Raw genomic sequence first — 24838 nt, forward strand, 5'->3', positions numbered from 1 at the left:
CCGCCCGCCGCCGCGTCAAGCGGCTGGAATGAGGGGAATCCGCGTGCGGAGGGGTCCGGCCGGCTTCCCCCCATCCCGAGCCGCGCCGCCGCATTCCCGGGATGCCCGCTGGCGCCCCCGCAGCCACCGCCCGGCGGCGGAAGGAAGGGGCGTGTCCGCCGCCGGTGGGCCTCAGTGCCCGCCACAGCCCCCAGCAACGCCCAGGCCTGCCCCGCCTCACTCCACCAAAGCGCGAGCCCGAGGGCAGGGAACAGAGAGTGTGCAGACTAAGGCTGCAGCGCCCGGCGCGTCCGGGGTTCCCAGCGCGTCCAGCGTTCTCAGCGCTTTCTTTCCTTACTCCCTTCAATGCCCCCAGCCAAGCCACGAGGTCTGTGTTATTAATCCATTTTAGAAGGGGAAACTGAGGGTGGGCAGTTGAAGTGACTTGTTCAAGGTCTCAGGACTAGTAAAAGGAGGAGTGGGATTGGAACCGGGCAAGCCTACTGCTCACTACTTCTGCAAGGCTACCGTGACCTCCTAGCCTCTCCGAGTGGTTAACAGGGCTACTCTGGCACGCTGTGATCAGTGATCCAGTGATCCAGTACAAGCCCCCTCGGTGTTGTGTGATTCTGTTGATGTGTTGGCCTTAGGGGTAGCAGATAAGGAGTGGGGCCATGGCCTGTGCCCCCCCCCCAGCATAGCCCTGGGCCTAAGGGCTGGCTGCAGGTTAGGGTGCAGCCATGGCCCCTGAGTGACCCAGGATTTATGTCCCAAGGCTGCCTCTGGGTCTCCTCCCACCTGGGAAGGTGTGTACTGGAACTACTGGGGATGGGGCAGCCCAGCAGACCCGGGTCATCCAGTGCTCTTCAGCTAGTGTAGGCCAGGTGCCTCCAAGCCTGACCTCTGGGGGCAGTGGGAAGCCTCAGATGTTCTCGCAGCGCAGGATCATAACTGGATTCCCGCAGTTAGGATTTCCTCACTGCCTCTTGGGGCAACAGAAAGGCAACCACAGCCTGTCTCAATGACAGCTGATCTGGGCCCTAGCTGCCCCACCAAGGACTGTTACAGGCTTCAGGGAATTGTTATGAGGAGAAATGAGGAGGGGAAGGTGGGGACTAAGGGTCTCTACCCTGATTGTTCACAGGGCCCCAATCAAGGGATGTACATTCTGGCTCCAGAACCATGAGCCTTTGGCCTGCCAGACACCTCTGCCTGGGAGTCTAGCAAAAATAAACAGAGCCCCTTCCCCCCTAACCTATTCTCCTTGTTGAGTGTACTTTATGTAGAGAGAAGGGTGACGTTTCCAGTTGGTCATCACAGCCTGGCATTGAAAGGCTTGCTCTCCTCTCTCCACTTGCCACTCTAAGCCATCAGCACTTGCTGAACCTCACCTCTGCCCCTCTGTCACTGCTGCTTTCTGGACCAAGACAGCAACCTCCTAACTGGCCTCCGCACCTTCCTGCTACCAATCCATTTCCCACAGCCTTTGCAAATCAAATGAATTAACATCTCAGGTTGGCCATCATGGTGGCTCACACCTGTAATCCTAGCACTCTGGGAGGCTGAGGTGGGAGGATCGCTTGAGGTCAGGAGTTTGAGACCAGCCTGAGCAAGAGTGAGAATCCATCTCCACTAAAAATAGAAAAATCAGCCAGGCGTCAGGGCCCATGCCTGTAGTCCCAGCTATTCGGTAGGCTGAGGCAGGAGGATGGCTTGAGCCCAGGAGTCTGAGGTTGCTGTGAGCTAGGCTGATGCCAGGGCACTCAGGGCAACAGAGTGAGATAACATCTCAAAATAAATAAATAACATGTCAGGTTAATAGAGTGAAGGTTTATGGGGCACCCTCCATATGCCAGGCCCGTGATTCACACCCACTGCTTCTTGTCAAGACCCTGCAAATAGACTCCTGCCGCCCCCACTGTCCTCAGTTTACCCACTGCTCCTGCATTCCAGTGCCACTGCACAGGTGACACTCTCCTGTCCCCATCCCTCCCCTACCACCCACCCAGGACACACAGCCAGGAGGAGCCTCTTGCACCCTGCCATCAGCCCCACCCCACGTGGTTCCCTAAGCTTCTGTGCCTTTTGCACCTGCAGCTTCCTTGGCCCAGTGCGCTCTCTCTCCCCATCTCACCCATTCTTACTGATCCTTGGAGACTCAGTTGAGGTATCACCTCCTCCAGAACCCCTTCCTGATTCTCCCCAACAAACAGCCTCTCCTTATCCCACTCAGCACTAATCGCCTGTTTCATTGTTGGCCCTTCCCAGGAGACTGTTCCCACGCCAGGCATACAACCAGCTAGACACACAGTGGGGGCTCAGTAACCCCCTTGTGGACGCCGCCTGGATGAATGAATGAATCTCAGAGCTCGGGAGTATAAGCCCGGCCGGAGCGTGCCGGAGTGAACAAGGTCTGGGCCAGCCATTCATTCTCCCATTCATCTCGGAGCCCCTCACCCGTCACACTCACACGCGCCGAGGCACGCAGGGGCCACAGGGTGGCTGGGCCCCAGGGGCAGAGAACGGGAAGAGGCGGCGCTCAGACGGCTTCTCCGGAACCCAGAGGCAGAACAGGGCAGCGGGAGGGGCCCAAAGGGCGCGCAGGGTGCCTGGGTCCCGCCACCCAAACCGCTCTTCACCGCCCTCATGTCACCCGCAAGTAATCTAAGTCCCCACCAGGCTAAGTCTCTGCGCCTCCCGCTCCTGGGACCGCTACGGGCCGGGCTGGGTGATCCTCGGCCCCGGCGATCCCCGGCCGGCGACCCCCGCCTCCCTCACGGTAGCTCCGGGTCCGGCTTGGCGCCCGGCCGCCTGCTCTTTCCCCCAACCCGCCGGCCAGCGGAGGCCTCCCGGGGCCACGCAGCCGCTGCCCGCCCGGCGCCTGTGCCCCATGTACCCACCGGCTCGGCTCTTCGGGCGCGTGGGCGGGGGCCGGGCTGGGCGGCGTGGCGGGCTCGGGAGTCCGCGGCTGGGGCACACTCTCCGCCCAGGGCCCGCTAGGGGCCGGGCTGCCGCCTGTCGTCATCCCGGGCAGGGCCCAGACCCGGGCACGCGCGCGCGCACCCCCGGCCCCGCCCCGCCCCAGCCGGCCTTGGCCCAGGCCCCCGCCCTGGCCCGCGTCCGCCCAGACTTGGTGCGGCACAGTCCCCAACCGGTTCCCGCGCCACAGTCACACACAAATAAGCGCGCACACTCTCCCGAAGACCCGGCCTGTTCGCTGCAGTGCTGGTGGGTGGGTGCGCCTAATGGAGTTCTCCCTCCTCATCCTAGGGCCCTTTTGCATCTCCAGAGCAAACTAGACCTTCCCCAGCCTGCCAGGCAGGGCAGTTCTTCCCCATTTCTAACCACCGCCTCCCTTCACCCACCTTCCACACCCACGCTACTGCTCTGAGTCGTGGGGCAGTCCCAGTTCCGCGGACCAGACAGGAAAAGGGTAGGGGTATTAACTGAGCCTGTACTATGCGCCTGGAGATTGACATGCACTAGTCCTTTGTCCTCAGAACAGCCCTGTCACCGCCTTGTGCCCAGTTCATAGCCCAGCCCACTGAGGTTCAGGGAGTTGGAGAAAACATTCCAATCCAGACCTCGGCTTTGAAAAATCCTGCTTCTAGTGGCCCTTAAACACTTACTCTTTCCTTCTACTTACCCCTTCTTGTCTAGTCTGTTCCTGTTCCCAAGGATCAGAACCCCTCCTCACTGCTCACCTCTTTCCAGACGGGTTTGCTTAGAGGGGGCCGCTAGGCCCCAGGGAGACACTGCCACCCTTCCTCCCAGCCCAGAGCATCCCGGCTTACAAGCTTGCAGGGCCTGTGGGGATGAACCACGCGGATGATCTCCCCGGTGGGTATCAGCTCCACTTGCAGCGCCATTCCTGCGGAGAGCCAGCGTGCTGAGCACTGGGGCCTGTGTGCCAAGCTGCCTGCCCGCCCCGCTGGCTCTGGCTGCTCCTGGAGCCAGGAATCTATGGTCTATCGATGGGATGGCCACTTGGTTCTGCTTCAACTCCAGCCCCAGGGGATGTGTCTGGTCCAGCTCCTCAGGACACAGCTGGAGCAGTCCAGGTCTGATTGGGAGGCCTCTTGGCCCCGAGGGTTGGGGCAGGAAGAGGAGGAGCTGAGGGGATGGAGGAAATGCCTGTTGTCCCAGGTAACCAAGGAGCTGATGCAGCCACTCATGGGGGACCCTGGGCTCCAGGTCAAAGGGTAGGAGGTCTTTCCCCTTACCCCCAGCAACTTTATGGCTGCGCCTCTCCTGCCGCCCACTCTCCACTATCAGCTAGAGAGCATAGTGACCACTCCGCAAACCAGAAGGCACATCCTCCTCTAATCCAAGAGGATTCCTCAATACGCACTGCCTCTCCTGCACATCCCCTCAACTTGGCTGCCTCCCACAGCAGCAGGTGAGCCCCTTGAGTTTTAGAGGCCAGGGCTGCTGAGGGCTGGTCATGCCAGGCAGAGGGAGTTGTCAGGAGAGGCAGGAGACCCCTGTCCTACCCTCCTCCTCACCCTTGGGGACTTAGCTCCTGGGCTCCTTGGGTATGGGCAACCTCTAGCCCTGTTTGCTCCTTACATTTCAACCGTACCCCCATGGGCTCCCCCACCCTTAATGTTCCTGTTTTCTATATTGTTGCTAAATCACAGCTGACACTTTCCTGGCCTGAGACTGAGCCTTCTGGTCTCCAGCCATTCCTTATAGGAAGTGAGGATGGGGAAGTGGATGGGGGAAACAGACCTTTCCAGAGGCAGAGGCTGGCATGGGAGGGGCTGGAGTCCAGTGGGCCTGTGCTGGCAGTGACAACCCTATGGGCAGGGACCTCCCCCCAGGCACCCTTCCCTTCCCTGTCCACGGCTTCCTCCGCCCAGGAAAGGCCAGCAAAGCTTCCTTCCTTCCTCCGGGAAGCACATCTATCCAGGGCAGGCTCATCCCCTTCGGCCACACAATGGCCCTTATCAGTCGTGGAGCCAGGCACAGAGACCCAGCGCACACCAAGTCTCACATATTTCCTGTTTCCACCCAGCAGGTCGGGGTGGGCCCAGAGCAGCCATATCCTGACTGGGGCCAAGAGGACTGAGAGCACTCCCCCTTCCCCTTTCCGCCTCTCAATCACTGCTGGGCTCACCCCTCCCAGGCAACAGGAGGCAGGGACAGGCGTGTGTGAGGAACGAGAGAGGTGAGCATGTGGAGGAAAAACAGGGCGCCCCTGAAATCAAGCCCTGTGGCTACGTTAATGAGAATGGGGAGGTGGGCATCGTGTTTTTTTCAATTGTTCTCTCACAATAATCTTGTGAATGAATAGGTACATCATTTGCCCTTTACAGACAACTGAGACTTAAGTGGGTGGATCTGGACCCCATTCCTGTATTTCTGGTCTGGCATGACACCACAGCTGCTTGTGTAACTTTGAAGGGGTCACACATCTCCAAACTTTGGTTTTCCCATCTGCCAACTGAAGGGTGCTGTGTGGCAGCACTCATGATGGTTGTGCATGGGCGAAAGAACAGGTGGGCAAGTGAGGGGGTTCAGAGCTCCCCAGGTGTATGTAGTATTGGTGGCAAGGATAAGGGACCATGGGGAGAGATTCAGCAGGAAGGATCAGGGGAGAAGTGGGACAGAGAGAAAAAATGGTGACATTTTGGACAGCTTAACCCAGGAACAGGCTAAAGACTAGGGTGTGAGGGAATGGTGAGTGAGGAAGGATGAACCACTAAGAGCACCTTTCCCGTGGGTTGTCAGTTCCAAGAAACCTGTTCTACCTGGAGTAAACTAAGCATCCAACAACATGGATGACATGCTCCACCTGGGTCAGGGACGCACAGGGTCACCACCCCAGAACCTCATCCTAGTCCCACCCTGGCCATATCTGCTGATCTCAGACACAGAATGTCTAGTATGGATCTACAGGGCCCTTGTCCCTGAAGTTGAGCAAGGAGTTATGGGCCCATCGCCATGTGCCCTCCTATCATCAAAGAGACACACACAGGTGTAAAAGCCATGTTTCTTATTACCCTACAGTGTAACAAACACAGAACATAGATAGCCGTGGCCCACCAGAAGCCAGGGGACAGTTCTTGATACACATAGCTCCCTGGGTGGAGTATGGGATGCAGAGCAACTGGAGTGATCCTCAATCTCGGGTCATCGGATGGCATGACAAGCACTGAGCAGGCTCCCTGAGGTGGCTTCTCCTGAGAAGGGCCATTGAGTCACCACTGGCAGGAGGCAAGTGGTGGGAGTGGGGACAAGCCATGTCCACATAGCACCTGGAGAATGCTCTCAGAAGACCCCCAGGGCAAGATCCTCCAAAATACCTTGATCCAGCTCTCCCTTCTGCCTGCCCCCATTTCTAGGTCCCAGCAGGGTCCAGAGAGAGGAGCAGTTTCTGGCCAAAGTCCTGACAAGGGTGGAGCAGAAGAGCTTGATTTGGCAATGACCACCCTAGAAAAGTCTGTGGCTGAAGTTCCCCTACCATCTGTCAACCCTTCTTAAGAGGGCAGAAGCTAACCTCAGTCCTTTCCAATTTTCTCTGTTCAGGCCCTGCAACTTCCTTGGCTGGACTCCACACAGGGGGTAGTGGGGAAGGTTGTGTTAGCAGAAGGACCCTCATCAACCTGTTCACACTACTACATAAGAACCTGGCTAGAGGGGCCCCTCCATCCTACCCGCTTAGTCACACTGTTTCTGCTGAAAGTAGGGATCCCAGACTCTCTGTCTATCTCTCATGGGGACAGGCTACGAGATGCCAAGACTCCTGGAACCCAGCGCTGCTTGCGCCAACCAGTCTATAGAGCCTGTACAAATGTGAGCATCCCTCCCTCCCAGGCAGTCTGAGACCCAGGATGGCATGACAAGAATGCAGGCCTGTGCCAGATGGGGCATGTGCCTGGCAGGACTAGAAGTGTGTAGGGAGGAAATCAAGAAATGAGATGCAGGCTGAAGGGTCCTTCCCACATCTGGTGAATTGTCCCCAAGTCTTCATTGTTGACAAACTACCTTGCTTTAGTCACATCTCAGCAACGAAAGCCTGTATTTACGCGGCCAGTTCCAGAGATCTGTACTGGAGATAGCGAAGGAGGCCGGCTAGAGCTCGAAGGTGGTGGGTATGTGGAGGACACTGGCTGTCTCCTCGGGGGGCTGGGCTGGGCCCCCAGCACTCCTGGCAGTGGTAAGGGAGAGCTGGCTGCCAGCTCTGGCCTCTGCCCTGGATTCACTCCCATGCTGGCTCAGAACTGTAGTTGGGCTTCGCCCAGTGGGTCCTCCCTCAAAAAGAAGCGAGGTGGGATCTGCAAGGATAAGAGGTGGCAGAAGGGGGAAGAGCAGGCCTTCCAACCTGCTCCCATCACTCCCACTCCCCACCTGATGCGGCTCCACAGGGAACCGATGATGGGCTCAAGTCCTCTCTGTCACCCTTCCCCTTCTCCCACCAGCATTCCTTACCTGGAAGGGTTTGCTTATGCCCACGACAGAATGCAGATTGTTGCTGAAGTAACAGAGGAGACACTGATCTGCAGTCTTAGGGATGGCGCTGATGTCCATGTACACCTGGAGGGGAGGGTGGACAGGAATGGGTCGGCTCCAGGGCCTTGGGCTACACCCACCTCTCAGGGACAAGTTTATCCAGCACTCTGACCCTTCCAGAAGACAGAGGAGTTTTCAGACTAGCCCACTTGCTGGAGATGTACCTGGTTCAGGTTGTCACTGAAGGAGATCTGGTTGTCCCCTACCCAGACATAGGACACATAGTCATTAATGTGCCGCATCCCCACCTGTGGGAAAGGGGATTGAGCAATCAGTAGTTAGGAGGACATGGGACCTGTGGCGAGTCCTTAAGGAGAGGATGGTCTGTTGCGGCTGGCCATCGTACTGCATGCCTCCCCCCTCCCTTTATTGCCAGCCTCTAGGTAGGCGAGGACCCTGGGGTGGATGAAAGCGAGTTCTTCAGTGCCTGCCCAGCTCCCATAAGCCCTCGGGAAGCATAAACCAGGGAGCTGTTGCTGGTAGACTTGCCGTCTTGCCTGCCACATCACCTTGTACAGGCCAATCCAGTCCCAGGGGCTGCTGGGAAAGTCAGGCGCTGAGGAGTAGCTGACCACCATGTTGTTCTCCATGGTCCACAGGCTCTCGGGCATCAGGGTGATCAGTGGGGCAGATACCAATGGCTTCAGCTAGACACAAGGGTGGGAAGGGGATTGAATTCCCTTGGCAACATTCCCTCCTTGGAGGCAACTGTTCCTCACTGTGCCCTGTTGACAAGGGGGGTAGGGGTCCCCCAGAGGGGTGGGCATACAACTGTACTAGGCTGCTCCAGCTGACCTTGGCTGGCCAGCAGGAAAGGGAAAGGGCCAAAGAAAGGCCTGTCAGGGTGGTGGCTGGTCCTGTCAAGGACATGGGGGCTGAGAGCCAGGTAGGTAACACAGAGAGCCAAGTGCTGAGGGGGAGGGAGGGAGGACAGAGAGGGAGCTGCTGAGAGGTTTCAGGAAGAAGCCAGGCAGCTGCTCTCAGGCCTCCAGGGTATCTGACCCAAAGCCCTGAATCCAATTTTGTGTGTGGAGGGGGGGGTGCTCTGGTGAAAACAGCTGTGAGAGTGTGGAAAGGTACAAGGGTGTAATGACAGAGAAACTAGTGCGAAAACGTGAAGAATGAGGGGCCAGCCAGCAGCCTGAAGGAGGTCACTACTGCCTGGGTCATGAGATGGCAAGATAGGAGGACGAGGGAGCTCCCTCTGCAACCTGATCCAGATAGGTTTAGGACAAATAAAAGGAAGTCCTACTTCACACAGTAGGTAATAAGCGTAATGGAACTCATTAGCCCCGAGGGAGAGTACCCAGAGGAAATGGAAACCTATTCACAAAGGGTTTGAACACATTTTTGACAGACAGAGCCATCAACAGCCCCTAAGAAGAGCTAGGATACCTGACCTGGGAGGAAAGGCAATCATGGCCTTCTACAGGTCTTCCCTGGGGGATTGGCTGACATTAGAATCCAGGCCTCCAGGGCTGGGGGACGTGGCTCAGTATAGCCGTTCCTCTGCCAAGTGTCAGGCAGCCTGGAAATTCACCTCCAAGTCAAAGGTGCCGGTGACAGGCTTATGGTCACTGATGCTGTATACCATGTGGCTGACGTAGCTCCTCAGAGACAGCGAGAAGTAGGGGGCTGGCAGTCTGGGGATATGGGGACCGGCCTGGGACTGCCGCTTTAGCCTCCACAGGATGCGGTCGGTCCAGGCAGGCTTGCGTCGTTTCTCACTGGGGTGGGGGAACAGGAAGAATGGGGAGAGAATGGTCAGCATGAGAGCAGGAAAGTGTCCCCATGAGCTTGCTGGAGCCCCTAACTCCAGTGTCTACAGGGCTGGAGGGAGTATGGCAGCAGGTAGGAGGGCGTGGCCTCTGTCAGACTTAGCCAAGGACCCTCTGCCTAGTCCACATTTTTATGAATCAAATTGTGACTCAGAAACATTCCATTTTAAAGCTTTTCTTCTTTCTTGAACAAAAGCAGCAGTAGATCAAAGAAGCTGAGGTTTGGATTTTGGAGTTAGACAGACCTGAGCTTGAATTTGGCTTCCCTACTAACTGTCTACATGCCTGTGGTCAGCACCGTTATCATTCGCTCTTTACGGGTGGGGAAATTGAGTCTTAAGAGGGAAGTAACCAAAGTCACACAGCTACTTAGTGGTGGGGCCAGGATTTAAGGCCAGGCAGTATGACCGGAGCTGTGCTCTTAACCACCAGGCCAAGCCCCCTTAGGCCTTGGCTTCCTCATCTGTAAAATGGAGATACCCAGCCTGCCCTGGTGACTCTCTCAAGCCTTTGGACCTTTGCTCTTGCAGTTTTTGCTGCCTGGAACACGTTTCTTCACCAGGGAGAGGCCCAGTTCCAATGTTGCCCTTGTCATAAAGCCATCCCTGACTTCACCTTTCTGCTTCCAAAGCATTTTATACTAGTACTTATACAATTACATGATAGCGTAATTTTCTGTTTCCCAGTCAGCACATCAGATAGTGTGTGGACTCCGAAGGCAAGGACTGGTTCTTGGTGTCCGCATTAGTACATCTTCTTGGTATCCTTAGCATTAGCACAGGTCCTGGCACAGAGGTCCTCAATAACTGACCAAACTAACTAAAAAGCCCAAGCTCAATCACTTGCCTGGGCAACACAGCAAGACCCCGTCTCTATGAGAAAAAAAAAAAAGCCTATCTAGTCTTAATGTATACAGCTCCATATACTTGTAATCAGTTGGAAACACTGTTTTTCTCTCCTGCTTTATTCAACTGTTTTAAATAAACATTTCTAATATACTGTTGGCACATCAACAGTTAAGAGGGTAAGTATTCCAGCAAATGAGGAGAATGACGTCATGGTGGTGAACTTGGACTCTAGAATCAGAGACCAGTTGGGGGAAGGTTCTGTCCTGTTCATTAAGAGCTATATGCCGGCCGGGCGCGGTGGCTCACACCTGTAATCCTAGCACTCTGGGAGGCTGAGGTGGGTGGATCACTAAAGGTCAGGAGTTTGAGACCAGCCTGAGCAAGAGCGAGACCCCGTCTCTACTAAAAATAGAAAGAAATTATTTGGACAACTAAAAATCTATATAGAAAAAATTAGCCGGGCATGGTGGCGCATGTCTGTAGTCCCAGCTACTTGGGAGGCTGAGGCAGTGCGATTGCTTGAGCCCAGGAGTTTGAGGTTGCTGTGAGCTAGGCTGACGCCATGGCACTCTACTCCAGGAAACAGAGCGAGACTCTGTCTCAAAAAAAAAAAAAAAAAAAAAAAGAGCTATATGCCCTTAGGGCAAGTGACTTAACCTCACTAAGCTTCAGTTTCTTCAACTCTAAGATGGGGTGATAACAGTACTTACTTCAAAGAGCAACTGTGAGGATTAAAGAAATTAAGGCACGTCAAGGGAGTGGTCAAGAAGCCATAACTCAGGCCAAACCACGGTCTGCTTGTTGGCAACTTGGGTTGTTGCCAACCTTTCACTCTTCTGAGGAGCGTTCAGAGGACATCGGAATGTGGTATTCCCATCCCAGAGATTACAGTGACTCCTTGAATCCACCGTGGATATTAGGTGCCTGGCAATGCTTAGAACCTGTAATAAACTGCACTAATGCACCTTCTCTCTTTCAAAGCATTCTGCCACCCCAACTTCCCTGTGATGGTTGGGAGCCCACACTTGCTGTCACGTCAGGATCGTACCCGCGGCCTGACCGCAACCTATCTCTCCTCCCTCCTCAGGACCTCTCAGCCTGCCCCCCTTTCTCCTGTCCCACGTCCTGGCCGGGCTCGTCACCGGGCACCTGGATTGTTCATTCTTTCAAGCAAGATTGACTTAGCCCTTATTATATGCCAGGCAACCGGGGATATGATAAATAGGATGGACAAGATTCTCGAGGAGCTTGTCTGACAAACAAAAGCCAAGAAAACGAATAAGCGAAATAAATGTGCACAAATTAAATATTCCATATAGTCTCCCACTTCCCTATTTCTAATAATAACAATAGCAAAAATTGGGTCCGTCTGTGCACTAGGCACTGTGATGAGGTCTCACGGACTGTCCTAATGTTTCCAACAATCCTGAGCTGCAGGTCACATTTTTCTCCTTTTACGGCAGGACACTGACGTTCAGTGGCTGCCTGTCCTGGTGGAAGCCGGATGCTTGCCCAGGTCTGCTGACTACAAAGTCCGTGCTCCTTCTACTGAGCTCCATCTCCTCCAAGTAGCCCTGTTGTAATTTACTCACAGTGACAGGAACTATCTTCCGGTGTGCACTACCGTGGTGGGGCCTTGCCCATGCTTTTTGGCTGAATGGTTATGACTTAGTATGAGAATTGTTTCTGGTGAGGAATTTGCATGTCTTTACTTCAGAAAAATTAAAATCAAGTATCTCTGCAAGATTCTTTTGACTTAAAAACTGAGCCAATTTACTGACCCCAAAGCAGTGATGTGCTCAATTTCCAGGTCCGAAAGCACAGTTCCTTTCAGCTCCCTATAGATGGCTTTTGTTTTAAGTGTCTCATTGAACTCTGGGCCATGGTTAACTTGTCAGGTACTTTAAGGCTCTGGGACACCAGTCTTGAATAGATTTGGTCATAATAACCTCTGCTCATTGCCTACATAGAGGTTGTCCGGGTTCATAATGGCAATTATAACAAAACCCTAGTGCAATCCCTGATTTTAACAGGATTTCCTGCCCTGCCCTCAGCCCTTTCACCCTCCCTTGCAACGAAGCTGACCTCGTTTCTCATTACGTCTTGGCTCAGGGACGCTGCAGTGGCTGGCCAAAGCTGCATACCATGCCTGGCACACACATTAGCCACAGTTGCCTTGTAAAGCTAGGACCTGCCATGGTCTCTGCTGGGTCAGACTCCCCTCCAGGCGCCCCTCATTGGTGCTGAAGACTGATCACACCGATCACAATGCCTGTCCTTCTCCCTTCTGCCAAACTCTCCTGCCTCCAAGACACTCTCTTGACAAGAAGTCTGACTGACGTCCCCTGGCTTCAGCTGCTTGCCTCCTTACCATTCACTCCAGCATTCTGCAGAGAGTTCTGGAAACCTTCTACTGGCTAACTCCTGGGCTTGATAATGTTTATTTGGATCTCTTTGCCATGGGTGAGTCCCTCTGCTGGACTGGCTGCTCCCTAAATACCATGTCTTACCCTTTTGTCCTCTCTGGCTCCCAATTCAAACATATGCTAGGTACTGCTACACACTAGGGATGGTCCTAAATCAGATCCAGTCTTTGCTCTCTGGGCATTCAGAGTACAGCAAGAAAGGCACACCGTGCCTTAAAAGCAATACTGAAAGCATGGTGTGTGCAGGCCTGGTGGCAGCACAGGGCAGGAAAGGAACTCTCAGTGAGATGGGGAATGGTCAGGGAAGGCTTCCTAGGAGAGATGAAGTCTGAACTGGGTTTTCAAGGATAAATAACAGTTTGATTAGACAGGAATGTCTCTGTTCCCCAGGTAGGCTCAGGCCCTGCCTGCCCCAGGAACTCCCAGCTGCCTCTGGACCCTGACTCCAACCAGCAATATTTCAGTTATGATGTCCCTTGTAATGTCCTCTGTTCCTGCCCAGACATTCCCTCATTTCCTGGGCTCCAGGCAAGGAGAGGGAGACTTATGGGTCTAAAGACATACAGACGAGTTCAAATCCTTGCTTGATCACCAAGTCTGTTACTACCTTACTTATATTCCTTGAGACTCAGTTTCCTTATCTGTAAAAAGTCAATACTAACAGTGTCTACCTAGTGAGGGTATGGTAAGAATTAAGTAAGGTGATAGAGGCAAAGCCCTTTGCACAATGTCTGGCACATGGCAAGTGCTCAATATTGTCAATCACAATGAGCTGTTACATGGAAATAAGTGTCTGCCACTCTGAGCCTACCTTCCCTTTTGCTGCTGGCAAGGCTGGCTGTGAGTTCTGAGGCACTACGCCGAGGCAAGCGCCGTTGGCTACAGAGTCCAGAGACTCAGTCTGAGCCCCAGCTCCACCACTCACTAGCTGAGCTGCCTGGGGAAGCCTCTCTAACCTGTCAGTCTGTTCACTCCAGCCCAGACTCAGCTTTTGCAACGACTTTCTGTCTCCTGCAGGTCTCCCTACCATAACCTGGGGGAAAGGGACACGGGGCCACATGGCCTGTCAGCAGCTTTTCCTGCTGGCAAGTTTTTAATTTAAAGAGGTTTTAAAGTCAGTTGGTAAAATCCCAGCCCCCAAGGCCCCAGCCTGTCCCACTGAGGCCCTACAGCTTCCACCATGACTCTTATTCCAACGGATGGTTGCAGGGACTGGCAGTCTCCCTACAGCTGTGGACCCAGGCGCCCAGCCTGCCACAGCCTGCCCCCTTACCTCCTTTCCTGCCCGCTGTTGCCCAGCCTGGGTTCTGTCCCCAGCGTTCACTGCCTGTTCTTCTGTGGACTGCCCTGGCCATGACCCTACTCTGTCTTGCTCCACATTCCTGAAATGGCTCACCCTCTCCCCCTTTCCTTGGCGAGGACATTCTGGCTCTGCCATACCAGTTCCAGAGCCAAGCCTGCAGTTCGACCTCTTGCCTTGGCCTGTCTGTGGAGACACCTATTCACTCCCCAAATCCCAAAGGCCTGGGCTGCCCTGTAGGCACCTCCCGCCTTATAAGACAGCCCTGCTAGGAGGAATGAAGGAGCTGCTTCAGGTGAAACACAACACGTAAGGGGTTCTCTTTTCTCCAAAGAGATTAGGGTCCTTGCCCTAAATTGGGGCAGGGACCTGTAGCCAGTGGTACTTTTGCTCCTCTGCTTGAGCCTCTAAGCCTTAAGTTTTAGTGGTTACCTGGCCCCTCTCATCTTTTTCTGTTGGTTTTTTTTTTTAATTTTTACTTTTTAAAAAAATTTTTACAGACAGTTTCATTCTGTTGCCCAGGCTGGAGTGTAGTAGTGTGATTATAGCTCACTGCAGCCTCCAACTCCTGGGCTCAAGCAATCTTCCTGCCTCAGCCTCCCAAGTAGCAGGGACTGCAGGCACAAGCCACAATGCCCAGCTAATTTTTAAAAAATTTTTTCAGAGATACGGTCTTGCTTTGTTTCCCAAGCTGGTCTCGAACTCCCGGCCTCAAGGGATCCTCCTGCCTCGGTTTCCCAGAGTGCTAGGATTGATTACAGGTGTGAGCCACCACACCCAGCATAGAAAGGCTTTTAGTAAAACTACAACCTGAAGACACAAATAAAAAAATAACCATAGCAGTTATCTCCATGCTTACTGGCTGCCAGGCACGGCTAAGCATAAGCCAGGCCTCTTTCAATCTTCAATTTCATGAGGTGTGAACTGTTATCATCCACATTTTATAAATGACTAAATGGAGCTTAAACACCTTGTCTAATGTCATATAGTTGATGAGGGGCAGAGCTGTGCCTCTGTCTCTGTATTGTTCCCCATGAACTTCTCCAGTGACTACTACTTCATCTTCTCACCTAGTACATCACCCACTCACAGGCTGGGCACGGATACTTAATACCAGTAACTGGCTAAGCCAAGCTTTTTGCCCAACATCTGGGGACCAGAAGGTCCTGGGAAGTGGGGGCAAGGTTTCCAGAAGGCTGAAGTGCAGTCCCTCCTAAGCCAGGAGTCAGTTGCCTCCACCCTCTCCTCTGGCCTGTCTGCCTCCTCACCTCCCCTGTCCTTGCCAGCACTGGCTGTCCCTCCCATTCTCTCTGAGAACAATCTGGGACAACTCCCATAAGTCAGTGCCTCATGAGGGAAGCAGGAGGTGCCACTCCTGAGAGGTGATGGCTAGATCTATTCCTGCCTCCCTTACACTGTCACTAGTGCTGGCATAAACTCACTTCCTAGACTTCCTGGGCCCCCATTTCCTCCTCACCTGGTGTCATAGTCATTGGAGTTCCTATCGAACTTGTAGGTGGGCGGGAAGAGCAGGGGGCCCTCTTGGAACTCCCGGAGCAGCGGGTCATGTTTCTTGGCAATGCTGAGCTGTAGATAAAGGTACAGTCTCTATCTCCCAACAGTCCCAACCCAATGGCCCAGCACATGCCATCCTACGTGGGACAAGAGCCAAGCAATGCCATGCCACTTCCTCATTGCCCCATTGCCTGTGCCTCAGCAGCCCACCCTCACCCCCAGGAGAGCAGCTAAATCCTTTTGGAAGCACTTGGCCCGTGGGAGGCAGCTGCCTGCCATTTTCCAGTCCTTGGACTATAAAGACCAGGCTTTGAATGCCATTTCTGGGGGTAGGGAAATCACTAGCAGACATATGTCAGAGGGGAACCTGGGGTAGCCAGAGTTCTCCAAAGGAGTGATATCTTGTCCTCCAGGAGGCAAACAAGGCTGGGGACAGGAAAGATGACAGGGATACAAGTGGGTTAATGCATGGTACAGGCCATGGCAGGCTCAAGCCCTCTGGCTCCCTCTTCTAAAGCACATCCAGTGGCCGTCCCCTAGCTCTTCCACGTGTAGATCAGGCACTGACAGGAGTGCTTGCCCCACCCCCAGGTGCAAGGCCCTGCTAGACAGCCCCCCCAACCTACACCACCAGGAAAAGGAGAGCAGCTGCAAGGGAATCTGAGCAAGCTCCACACATTTCACCACTGTGGGTTCAGATCACCCCTTGGTACCCTCCTTTTACTTGATACCTGATCCTTCTCCCACAGGTGAATGTAGCACTGATTTTTTATGGATTCTCGAACAAAGTGCAACCCAAAGTCCTCGATCCGAAAGTTCATGTCTCCAAACCAGAGAATAAGGCTTCAGAAAGAAAGGAGGGCAGCCTGAGGGTCTGTGATGAAGTCAGAGAAGGGAGAGCAACAGGTGGCTCGGGCCTGCTCATTCCAAGGGCTGCTGGAAAGTTCGAGGGGGCAGGCGAGAAGCCAGATGCCAGGAGAGGATCAGGTGAGGACAAAGGCATGCATGGTTCCAATGGAACTGTTCTCATGGCTCCTAAAGCACCGTTCGAGCCAAGAGACCAGCTCAGAGGGGCACATGGCAAATACAGAGCAGGTCCAGCCCTCCCTTCCTTTCCCTCGACTGACCACCGCCCTCTGGTGACCTCAGGAACCACAAGGTTCTTAACCAGGGATGTTCAGGGTTTCTAGGTAAGACAGAGGGGCTGCAGGAAGGAGAGCCCGGGCAGGCACTTCTGGGGGTGGACAGCAGATGGGGCATCAGGGACGGGGCTGGAGAGGGCAGGATAATGGGGCAGTGGCTGGGTGGAGGACGCTAGCCTGGGCTGGCGTAGGGGAGAGGGCAGGGATAACAGTTTGCAGCTCCAGGCTCACTCATGGTCTAGGATGTTGGGGATATCGTGTCCCTCAAAATTCTGCATCTCCAGGATCCGGTCAAAGTGCTCCAGCCGCTGGTCATTCTTGGACATGTGGGGAGGCAGGTGGCAGTTGATAATGCTGACATAGTAGCCATAAACTTTCAGGCAGATGTTGACTCCTCCTTTGTTTCCCTAGTAGCACAAGTAGACAGAAGAATGCGAAGCTACTCTGGGTGGGACGTATCCCTCTTTTCACATCATAGGCCCGTGGGGAGATAGTCTCACCTCCCTGAGAGTCTCCCAGGGACACCAAACTTCCCAGGGTCATCTCTCCATGCACGAGTGGAGCTCACCCAGCCTGGGGTCTCAGGGATAACAAGCCCCCTGAGACAGGAGAATGAGCATGCAAGACACTGGGCTGGACAGAGTACCAAGATTTATTCCATACCCTTTTCCTGTGCCCAGCTCTAAAGTTCCCAGCTCATGACTCAGACAACAGCACAGTCCTTACCCAGTACCCGAAGAGACCCGTGGGGGTAGAGTTTGTGAAGAGAATCTGGATATAGGGCAAATGCTGATACTTGGCAAAGAACAGTAAGAGGATCCCCTGCATGCGGACATGGGAGACCTGCAGGAGAGTGAGGGTAAAGGTCACTTGTTAAACAGTACAGGTCAAGTGCATCCCTTCCAGGCCCTGAGCCACAAACAATGCCGTGCCCCAGGGTCTGTGGTATCCCAGTTTGAGTCTCAGAGTTCCACCCCTTTCCTCTCTTCCCCTCAGCTGCCAAATGATGCATCCTGGGAACTGAGATTTCAGTTTCTGCTCCTAAGCCTGGGGTTGGAGGGGAGAGACGGCGAGCCTGCCAGGGCACCCTGCCATGAGGAGGGCACTAACTCTTCAGCCCCAGCCCCATGCATGTCTGGGTGCTCCTCTTAGTGATGCCATCCTGAGATCCTCTGGATACTCTCAGGCTGCAACCCTTGCTGGCCAGGGCCTCAAAGAGGAATGTGGCTACATAGGACTGTGGCTAAGGATACTGGCTTCGAAGCCAGCCAGATGTGGGTTCAAATCCTGGCTCCAATTCTTAGTATTTGATATTGGGCAAGTCTCTCCATGTATTTTTTTCATTCATCAGGCAGGAATAATACTATCTCATAGATGCTGTGAAGATTACCTGACAGCTATTATTTTTTGGTTAAAGGAATTTTTTTTTTTTTTTTTTGGTGACAGAGTCTCACTTTGTTGCCCGGGGTAGAATGCCGTGGCGTCAGCTAGCTCACAGCAACCTCAAACTCCTGGGCTCAAGCCATTCTCCTGCTTCAGCCTCCTGAGTAGCTGGGACCACAGGTGTGTGCCACCATGCCCAGCTAATTTTTCTATTTTTTGGTAGCAGCAGGGTCTCACTCTTGCTCAGGCTGGTCTTGAACTCCTGACCTCAAGCAATCCTCCCACCTCTGCCTCCCAGAGTGCTAGGATTATAGGTGTGAATGACCATGCGGGACTATTTAAGGATTCTTAAAAGTAAATGCAGGGAGGGAACAAGAGAGAGGCTTCTAAGGTGCTGGAAATATTGTCTCTTGATTTGGCTGATGGTAACATGGGTGTATATATATAAAGATCCATCAAACTGCACACTTAATTTCTGCATATGTTATAATTCATGTACATTTTCTGTACATGTTATAACTCAGTAGAAAAAATTAAAAAAATATTCCCTATAACTATAGACTGTGTGCAATGAGTATGGAGGACACATGCTCACAGGCTGGGGAGAACAGCTAACATCTACTGAAGGGCTTCATATCTAACTTACTCCTCACGTCAACCCTGTAAGGAATCACTGTCCCTGTTCTGCAGATGGGGGACTGAGATTCAGGGAGGCTAAGGAACCAGCAGGACTACTTGTATAACAACATCAAAGTACCAGAACTGATAAAATCCCTACTATCTGCAGCTGCAAAAGGTGGGGTGGGAACGGGCCGTAGCCAGTGGCCCTCCCTCTCGGGTTCAGGCCATCTGTACACAGCACCCGAGTAGCTGTTTCCGGAGCATGAGGTGTAGAGGCCAAGGAGGAAATCCCCGGGTGGGGAGCGTATACTGGGGCCTTCCAGGAATTATGAAACTTGATACCACAGGCCAGGAGTACTAGCACAGTGGAGAAGTCAAACCAGGGGGAACCCCAAACTCAAGACCCAGCGAGGGAGGCATTAGAACCTGAGGTTGGCCAGAAGTTGCTACAAATGTGTCCTCAACCCCACCCTCCACCCCCAGGCTTCTCTGTCTCACCCACAAGCATATATAACAGAAGTGGGGGTAGGACAGGACTATGAAGGACTGGTCCCCAGGGTCACCACCGGAGACAGAGAGCTGATAAAGACTCGGGAATAGTTCCAAGCTTAATCCTAACTCACAGAGAGGGTTTAGGCCACTGGGCTCCACCACAAAGACACCCATTCACTTTGTGATGTAGCAGCAATGGAAGTAGGGGGAGGGGAGGATGGCATGGGAGAATGACGGAGAGACTGGGAGAAAGGGTGGGACTGTGGGGAAAAACAGTAGATTTCCAGGGGAAGTTCCAGCTGGAGGAAATGAAGTAGGAGGAACTAAAGAAAGAACTAGCAGGACATGGCTAGGAGCCCTGGAGCAGTCGAAGGGGGTCAGCCCCAGGCTTCTCAACCGATGGACGGAAAGAGCAGGCTGTAACTAGGTGATCGTCAGCTGGGGGAAGAAGGGGCATCCGTTTTGGGTGCCAGGTCCTCAGGCTGGCCCTCCAACCTCAGGAGGCTACATGTGTAGAATAGGTTGTGTCCCTGCCACAAGCTGAGCTAATTTCCTTGGCTCGGTTCCATCCTACCAATCCCTTGGCAGTCAGCCGAGGTGCAAGGAGGCCTGCAGTCTTGGGAAGGGAATGGGTGGTGAGAGAGAAGTGGGTCTGCCCTCTGTGAGGACCTGGCTCCAGGTCTGTAGGAAGAGGCCTCTGGGTCTGACTTAGAGGGAACCAAGGACTCAGGGACTGGCATTTTCTAGCCTTAGCAGAAGACTAAACCTTGTATTCCCTCCTCCCCATTCTGCTCCCCTCTGAAGGACGCACAGCTCTTGCCCCAGTACCCTCAGGCAAACTAGGGTAACAATTAATTCTGAAGAACAATAGTCACCCAGGGTAGGAAACAGAGTAAATTTTGGTATTTCCAATAGCTGTGTACTAAGTGCTTTGCATAGCAGTGTGTTTCATCCCTCCGATGTGCAGGGCAGACACAAAGTGAAGATCCAGCAACCCAGAGCCTTCCTATGGATTCTCCTACGGTCTAAAGATTCCCTAAAGTACACTGGTCCCTCAGACTGTGAACCTCTCCCCACCCTACCTATCTCCCCGCTCCTAATGTCTGGGCCCCTGGAATTCATTTAAGGTGCATGTCCCCTGTGATCTGAGGATACCCTCTGATACCACCAGGCTAGCCATGGAATACCCATCAGTCTTAGAGCTCACCAGTTTAGTAGTAAAGTATAGTAGTTAGGAACATGGGTTATGAAGTTTGAAAGACTTCAATTCAAGTCCCAGATAACCGGTGTGACTTCTGAGCCTTGGATTTTATCTGTAAAATACTGCTATTTCAAGAGAGTTATGGCTGGGCACGGTGGCTCACGCCTGTAATCTTAGCACTCTGGGAGGCTGAGGCAGGCGGATTGTTTGAGCTCAGGAGTTCGAGACCAGCCTGAGCAAGAGCGAGACCCCATCTCTACTAAGAATAGAAAGAAATTAGCTGGATAATTAAAATATATACATATAGAAAAAAAATTAGCCGGGCATGGTGGCGCGTGTCTGTAGTCCCAGCTACTCGGGAGGCTGAGGCAGGAGGATCGCTTGAGCCCAGGAGTTTGAGGTTGTTGTGAGCTAGGCTGATGCAACGGCACTCTAGCCCGGCAACAGAGTGAGACTCTGTCTCAAAAAAAAAAAGAGTTACTAAGATTTTAAAATAATTTGTATAAAGAGCTATTTGTAATGCTTAATACTAAGTAAGCACTTAATAAATGGAAACAATCAATATTACATTTTAGACTGGGCATGTGTGTAGAGCAGCTGGGGCAGGGGCAGGTACTGAGGTGTTGACAAGCCCTGCGGCACCTCCCCTAGGAATCCTCCCAAGCTGAAAAATCTCTAGATGTTAACCTAACCCCTGGAGACCCAGCTCAGCTCTAGCTACCTTCGAAAGGCACACGGAAGGCAGGAGCCCCAGGGAGCCAGGTGCAAGTGAGGTTTAAGCCTTTCAATAAATGGGAAACAACATGAAAGGCTGAATGAGAGTAAGAGGAACATGTTAGCCCAAACGACAGGAGGTTAATGGAGGTAAGACACAGTTCTCAATTGCCCATGAACTCATAAGTTACCTTGATGAGGTTTAGAGGGGAAAGCACATCCATGAAGAAACTGCTCCATGGGTCTTCAAAGGCAGCGTCAGAAAGGCGGTTTATGATCCCAGAGTTCATTTCCTGCAAACTGACCATCCCAGGTCAGAGGCTTGTCCCCTGGCCTGAAGGGTACTTCCTGTGCTGTAGACATTTAGCACTGTCCTCACAGACCTTCAGGCCCTGGGTTCCGATCACTGTGATATCTTCCTCCCCTGCCTGCTGAGCTCCAATCCCTTGCCATTGCTGACCCAGGACAAGAGACATGGGACTGGCTCCAATGCAGGCTGAAAGCGCCTAACCTCCAGACTCCAGAGCAAGGGGGGACAGGTTTCAGCAGTTCCCCCATGGGGACAACTTGGGACTGGTCAGGGATGAGTGAAGGGGCCCTGCAGACACCTACCCAATGACATACATGTCCATATTCAGGTCCTGGTTGTTCAGCTGAAGCAGGTCATTGAGATCTAGAGGGGGTGCTGCCGAGGCCACATTCCATGTCACGACATGTATGCTGTGGAAGGGATGCAAAGGGAAATCACGGAGGAAGGAGGGTAAGATCTTGTCCAGATAATGGATAAGGGGTCTAGGCCTGCTAATGGCAGCACCACAATCCCCTGCAGTCATGATGGGAAATGCAAATTTCTGCATCTGATGGCGGGAATAGGGACACTGAAATACAAGCCCTTCATCTTCACCTTTGTTCCCTGAAGCAGGAAATCCCTGCCCTGGACTGGCTCCTTCATGCAGGCCCACAGCTGCCCACACCTGGAAGCACTGGTGCTGCTGACACTAGCAGAGCTGCCAAATGGAGTCCAAAGGCTTTGAGGTCAGACAAGGGAAGGGATGGAGGGACTGGATAGTCAGGAAGTTATTAATCCCCACAGTCCCTCCAGCCACCCACACCTCGGTGATCATCTATGGTTCAGTCAGCAACTTCCCACCCCCACTTGCCAACCTAGGGGTTCCTAGGACCATCAGGAAGATCCCGGGGAGGGGGGGGTTCAGATTTTTATCTTGTGAGAGGCCTCATCACCAAAAGGATAGGGAAATTTAAAAAATAACAGAGATAACAACACCACATTCCCTTCCCCACCCACTCCCTCCTAGCAGATCCCTGGAGCACAACCAATTCTGCAAGTACCTCAGGGAGCCTAAGGAGACGCTTCTAAGTAACAGATTTCTCAACATCTCTCTCAAGAGTCTACCCTCTCTTGGGAAAAAAATCATCAGTTGGATAACATTTTCCACCTCAGCTTCATACAAGTCCTAGGGAAGCAAAGGAACTAGACCAAGGGCTCTTAATGACACTATTCCCATGAGAGGCTCAGAGGACAGAGAGACTTGCAGAGCTCTTTAACTGAATAGCTACAGCAACACTGCAAGGAAGCCCCAGAATGTGCTGAGTACAGAGCTGGCAGGAGCTGCAGACCCTGCACAGATGAAGAGCAGCCACCAAGCCTCATGTGAGTCCCAGGTACACTACGAGGAGACCTGCAGCAGCTGAAGATTTAGAACTGCAGAGGGTACAGGGGAGTGGGAGAAAGGGATAGTTTGCCCCCGAACATCTCTTCTCCAACAGACCCTGTTCTTAGAGGTCGATGTTCTCAAAAGCACTTGAAGAAATTCTTGGCCAGCTTAAAGCAACTTCCTGCCCCTCCATTTGAATATAAACAAAACAATACAAAAACCACCCTCCCAGGCACTCGGGCTCAGATTCCATGCTTCATTTGTTTACGATCTCCCCCTGCTGTCCAACAGAGGATTAAGGAACGCAGACCTTTTACTCAAGGGCTTCTTGTTTTCCCTGGGACCTGCTCTACGTGGATGGAGAGCAAAAGTCGGGATTTCTTGTCCCCTCTCAGGTCTGACGATTAGCAGCAAATCCATGCATTGTGACTTACACCGAGCTAGCGATTAGCCTTGTTCTTCGTGAAAGAGCAGGCAAGAGACCAGCCTATGTCACTTCACTAAAGGATCTTATCTAAATCTGATTTCGGATTTCCGGAGGTCACAACGGGATCAGGCAGACCTCATGATGCATGTGCTGAATCAAAAGTAGGAACAAGATTTCTATTCTAGAGCTGAAAGGTGAATGCCCTGTTATGTCTTTAACTTCAAACAGCCCAACACGGCTGTCTCCTTCAGAAAGCAATGAAGACACCTGCTTGGGGTGCTCCAGTCGGAACGAGCTTGGCAGCCTAAGTTGAGAGGGGGCGCGAGGCTCGGGCCCAACATAGGGCACTCGACAAAAGCCTGGGAGAATTTGGGAGAGGCTGTGTACCCGCGGCAGTGCTATGAGCCTGGCCTCTTCTCTCCCAGTCTGGTTCCGCCCCCAGGCCCGCACCCCGACTGGTTCGGAGGCAGCGATCCGCACGGAGCAGGCCGGCCTGCCCGCGGGGTCTTCCTCACCTGAGCTTCCTGACTTTCAGCCCAGTCGGCTTCCGCAAGTTCACGGCCGCCATCGTCCCCACGCAGTGGTCCGGCAGGCTCGCGTCTCGCCGCCCCAGCTGGTCCCGGCCGGAGCCGCCTCCGGGCGGCAAGTCTCGGACACCAGGTCTCAGGCACCTCTCTCGCACCCGATTGTTTTTCTTCCGGATTCCGACCGTCCGCCTCGGCTTCCGTAAGAGGCGGGCCTCGAGCGCGCCGAGGCCTCCGGGTGGTGCGGCTCGGGGGAAGAGGCGGGTCTCTCCGAGGAGCGCGAAACGGCGAGAGGCTGAGATAAGAGAGGCTCAGGGGACGCGGGGACGTAAAAGGGGCGTGCCTGGCCTGTCATCGGAGCACCACGCAACACTGCCCACGCCGGCGTGTGCGTGCGGCCGCCCGGCTCCCAGCGCGCCCCGCGCTAGCCGCAGGCGGGGCCATCCCCCGCCGGAAGTCGCTGCTGCGCTCGCCAAGGCCTCTGCCCCACTTCCGAGCGGGTCGAGTGCTCTGGCCCGTGTGCCGTCTTCGCTCCAGCTGCCCAACGCTGAGACCAGAGGGGCAAACGGGGCTCGGGGGGTGGGGACACGCAGTCTAGCCACTGTCCTGCCTGTGACGCGGTCTTTCCCCTGCCCCCCAACTGCAGGTAATTTCCCCATTTCCCACGCGTTCTCTCACGTGGGCCCTGGAGTGCCTCCATTCATAGTTCTCTACTCCCGCTTTCAGGTCTCTTTCGCTTTTGAAACTCATTGGATTACCTATTACATATGGGACGTTTGGCGGTTCCTGGACTCCTAGACAATTGGCCACCAATGAACGAAAAATAAGTCTCTACTTCTATTTGGTCTATATTCAAGACCAAACACGAAATGATAACTTACTTTGCCAAAGATTCACTGTGATTTCCTTCAAGTCATTAGTTCTTAATCTTTTTTGGAGGGGGGGGGCGGAAATGCATGGGATTCCTTTGAGAGCCATGACTTCCCTTAGAAAATTGCACACACAGTTTTACAAACAAGCTTCATGACGTTCACAGACCCGGAAGCCGGGTTAAGGACTCTTACTTTAAACAAATGTTTGGCTTGGTAGGGTGGATAAAGAGGAAGATGTGTAGAGGAGGGGAGACAAATGCCAAAGGAAATACTGCCCTAGAAGAAAATGGCCCAATTACATTCAGATATGCAATGTTTGCATATGTAAATTGACGAGGGAATGTTTGAATTTACAGAGCTCCCCCTGCAAAAATTTTCAGAGAAAACGTACCTTTTCCTAATCCTGCCCTGGTAAAATGGGGGAC

The 24838-nt window shown here is 53.3% G+C and overlaps 2 protein-coding genes across 5 annotated transcripts in view; both read right to left on the reverse strand.

Moving 5' to 3' along the window:
• Positions 1 to 4086, reverse strand: part of MYO1C (myosin IC) — a 23042-nt gene extending 18956 nt beyond the window's left edge. Inside the window, exon 1 of one of the 2 annotated variants that reach the window (XM_012653029.1) lies at positions 3774 to 4086. In XM_012653029.1, coding sequence (XP_012508483.1) covers positions 3774 to 3848 — 75 coding nt within the window. In that variant the 5' untranslated portion in view covers positions 3849 to 4086. Of the gene's footprint in view, positions 1 to 2879; positions 3018 to 3773 lie in introns of those variants that run through there. The other variant, XM_012653031.1, reaches the window with a different exon arrangement.
• A 1894-nt stretch (positions 4087 to 5980) lies between these two features.
• On the reverse strand, positions 5981 to 23750 carry INPP5K (inositol polyphosphate-5-phosphatase K). Of its 3 annotated transcripts, none has more exons than XM_012653033.1 (12): positions 23533 to 23750; positions 21527 to 21634; positions 21106 to 21214; positions 17230 to 17346; positions 16735 to 16910; positions 16093 to 16204; positions 15324 to 15433; positions 9086 to 9221; positions 8004 to 8141; positions 7659 to 7742; positions 7414 to 7518; positions 5981 to 7259 (listed from the first exon to the last, which is right to left on the reverse strand). In XM_012653033.1, the coding sequence occupies exons 1-12, from the start codon at positions 23583 to 23585 to the stop codon at positions 7200 to 7202; spliced, it is 1308 nt and encodes a 435-aa protein (XP_012508487.1). In that variant the 5' UTR covers positions 23586 to 23750; the 3' UTR covers positions 5981 to 7199. The 3 variants fall into 3 exon arrangements, with proteins under 3 accessions (XP_012508487.1, XP_012508488.1, XP_012508486.1); XM_012653032.1 differs by having other exon boundaries at positions 6987 to 7259; positions 9035 to 9221; XM_012653034.1 differs by lacking the exon at positions 17230 to 17346 and having other exon boundaries at positions 9035 to 9221; positions 23533 to 23678.
• Positions 23751 to 24838: the final 1088 nt, after the last annotated feature.

The sequence above is a fragment of the Propithecus coquereli genome, unplaced genomic scaffold (genome assembly GCF_000956105.1).
Source record: "Propithecus coquereli isolate 6110/MARCELLA unplaced genomic scaffold, Pcoq_1.0 Scaffold409, whole genome shotgun sequence".
NCBI lineage: Eukaryota > Metazoa > Chordata > Mammalia > Primates > Indriidae > Propithecus > Propithecus coquereli.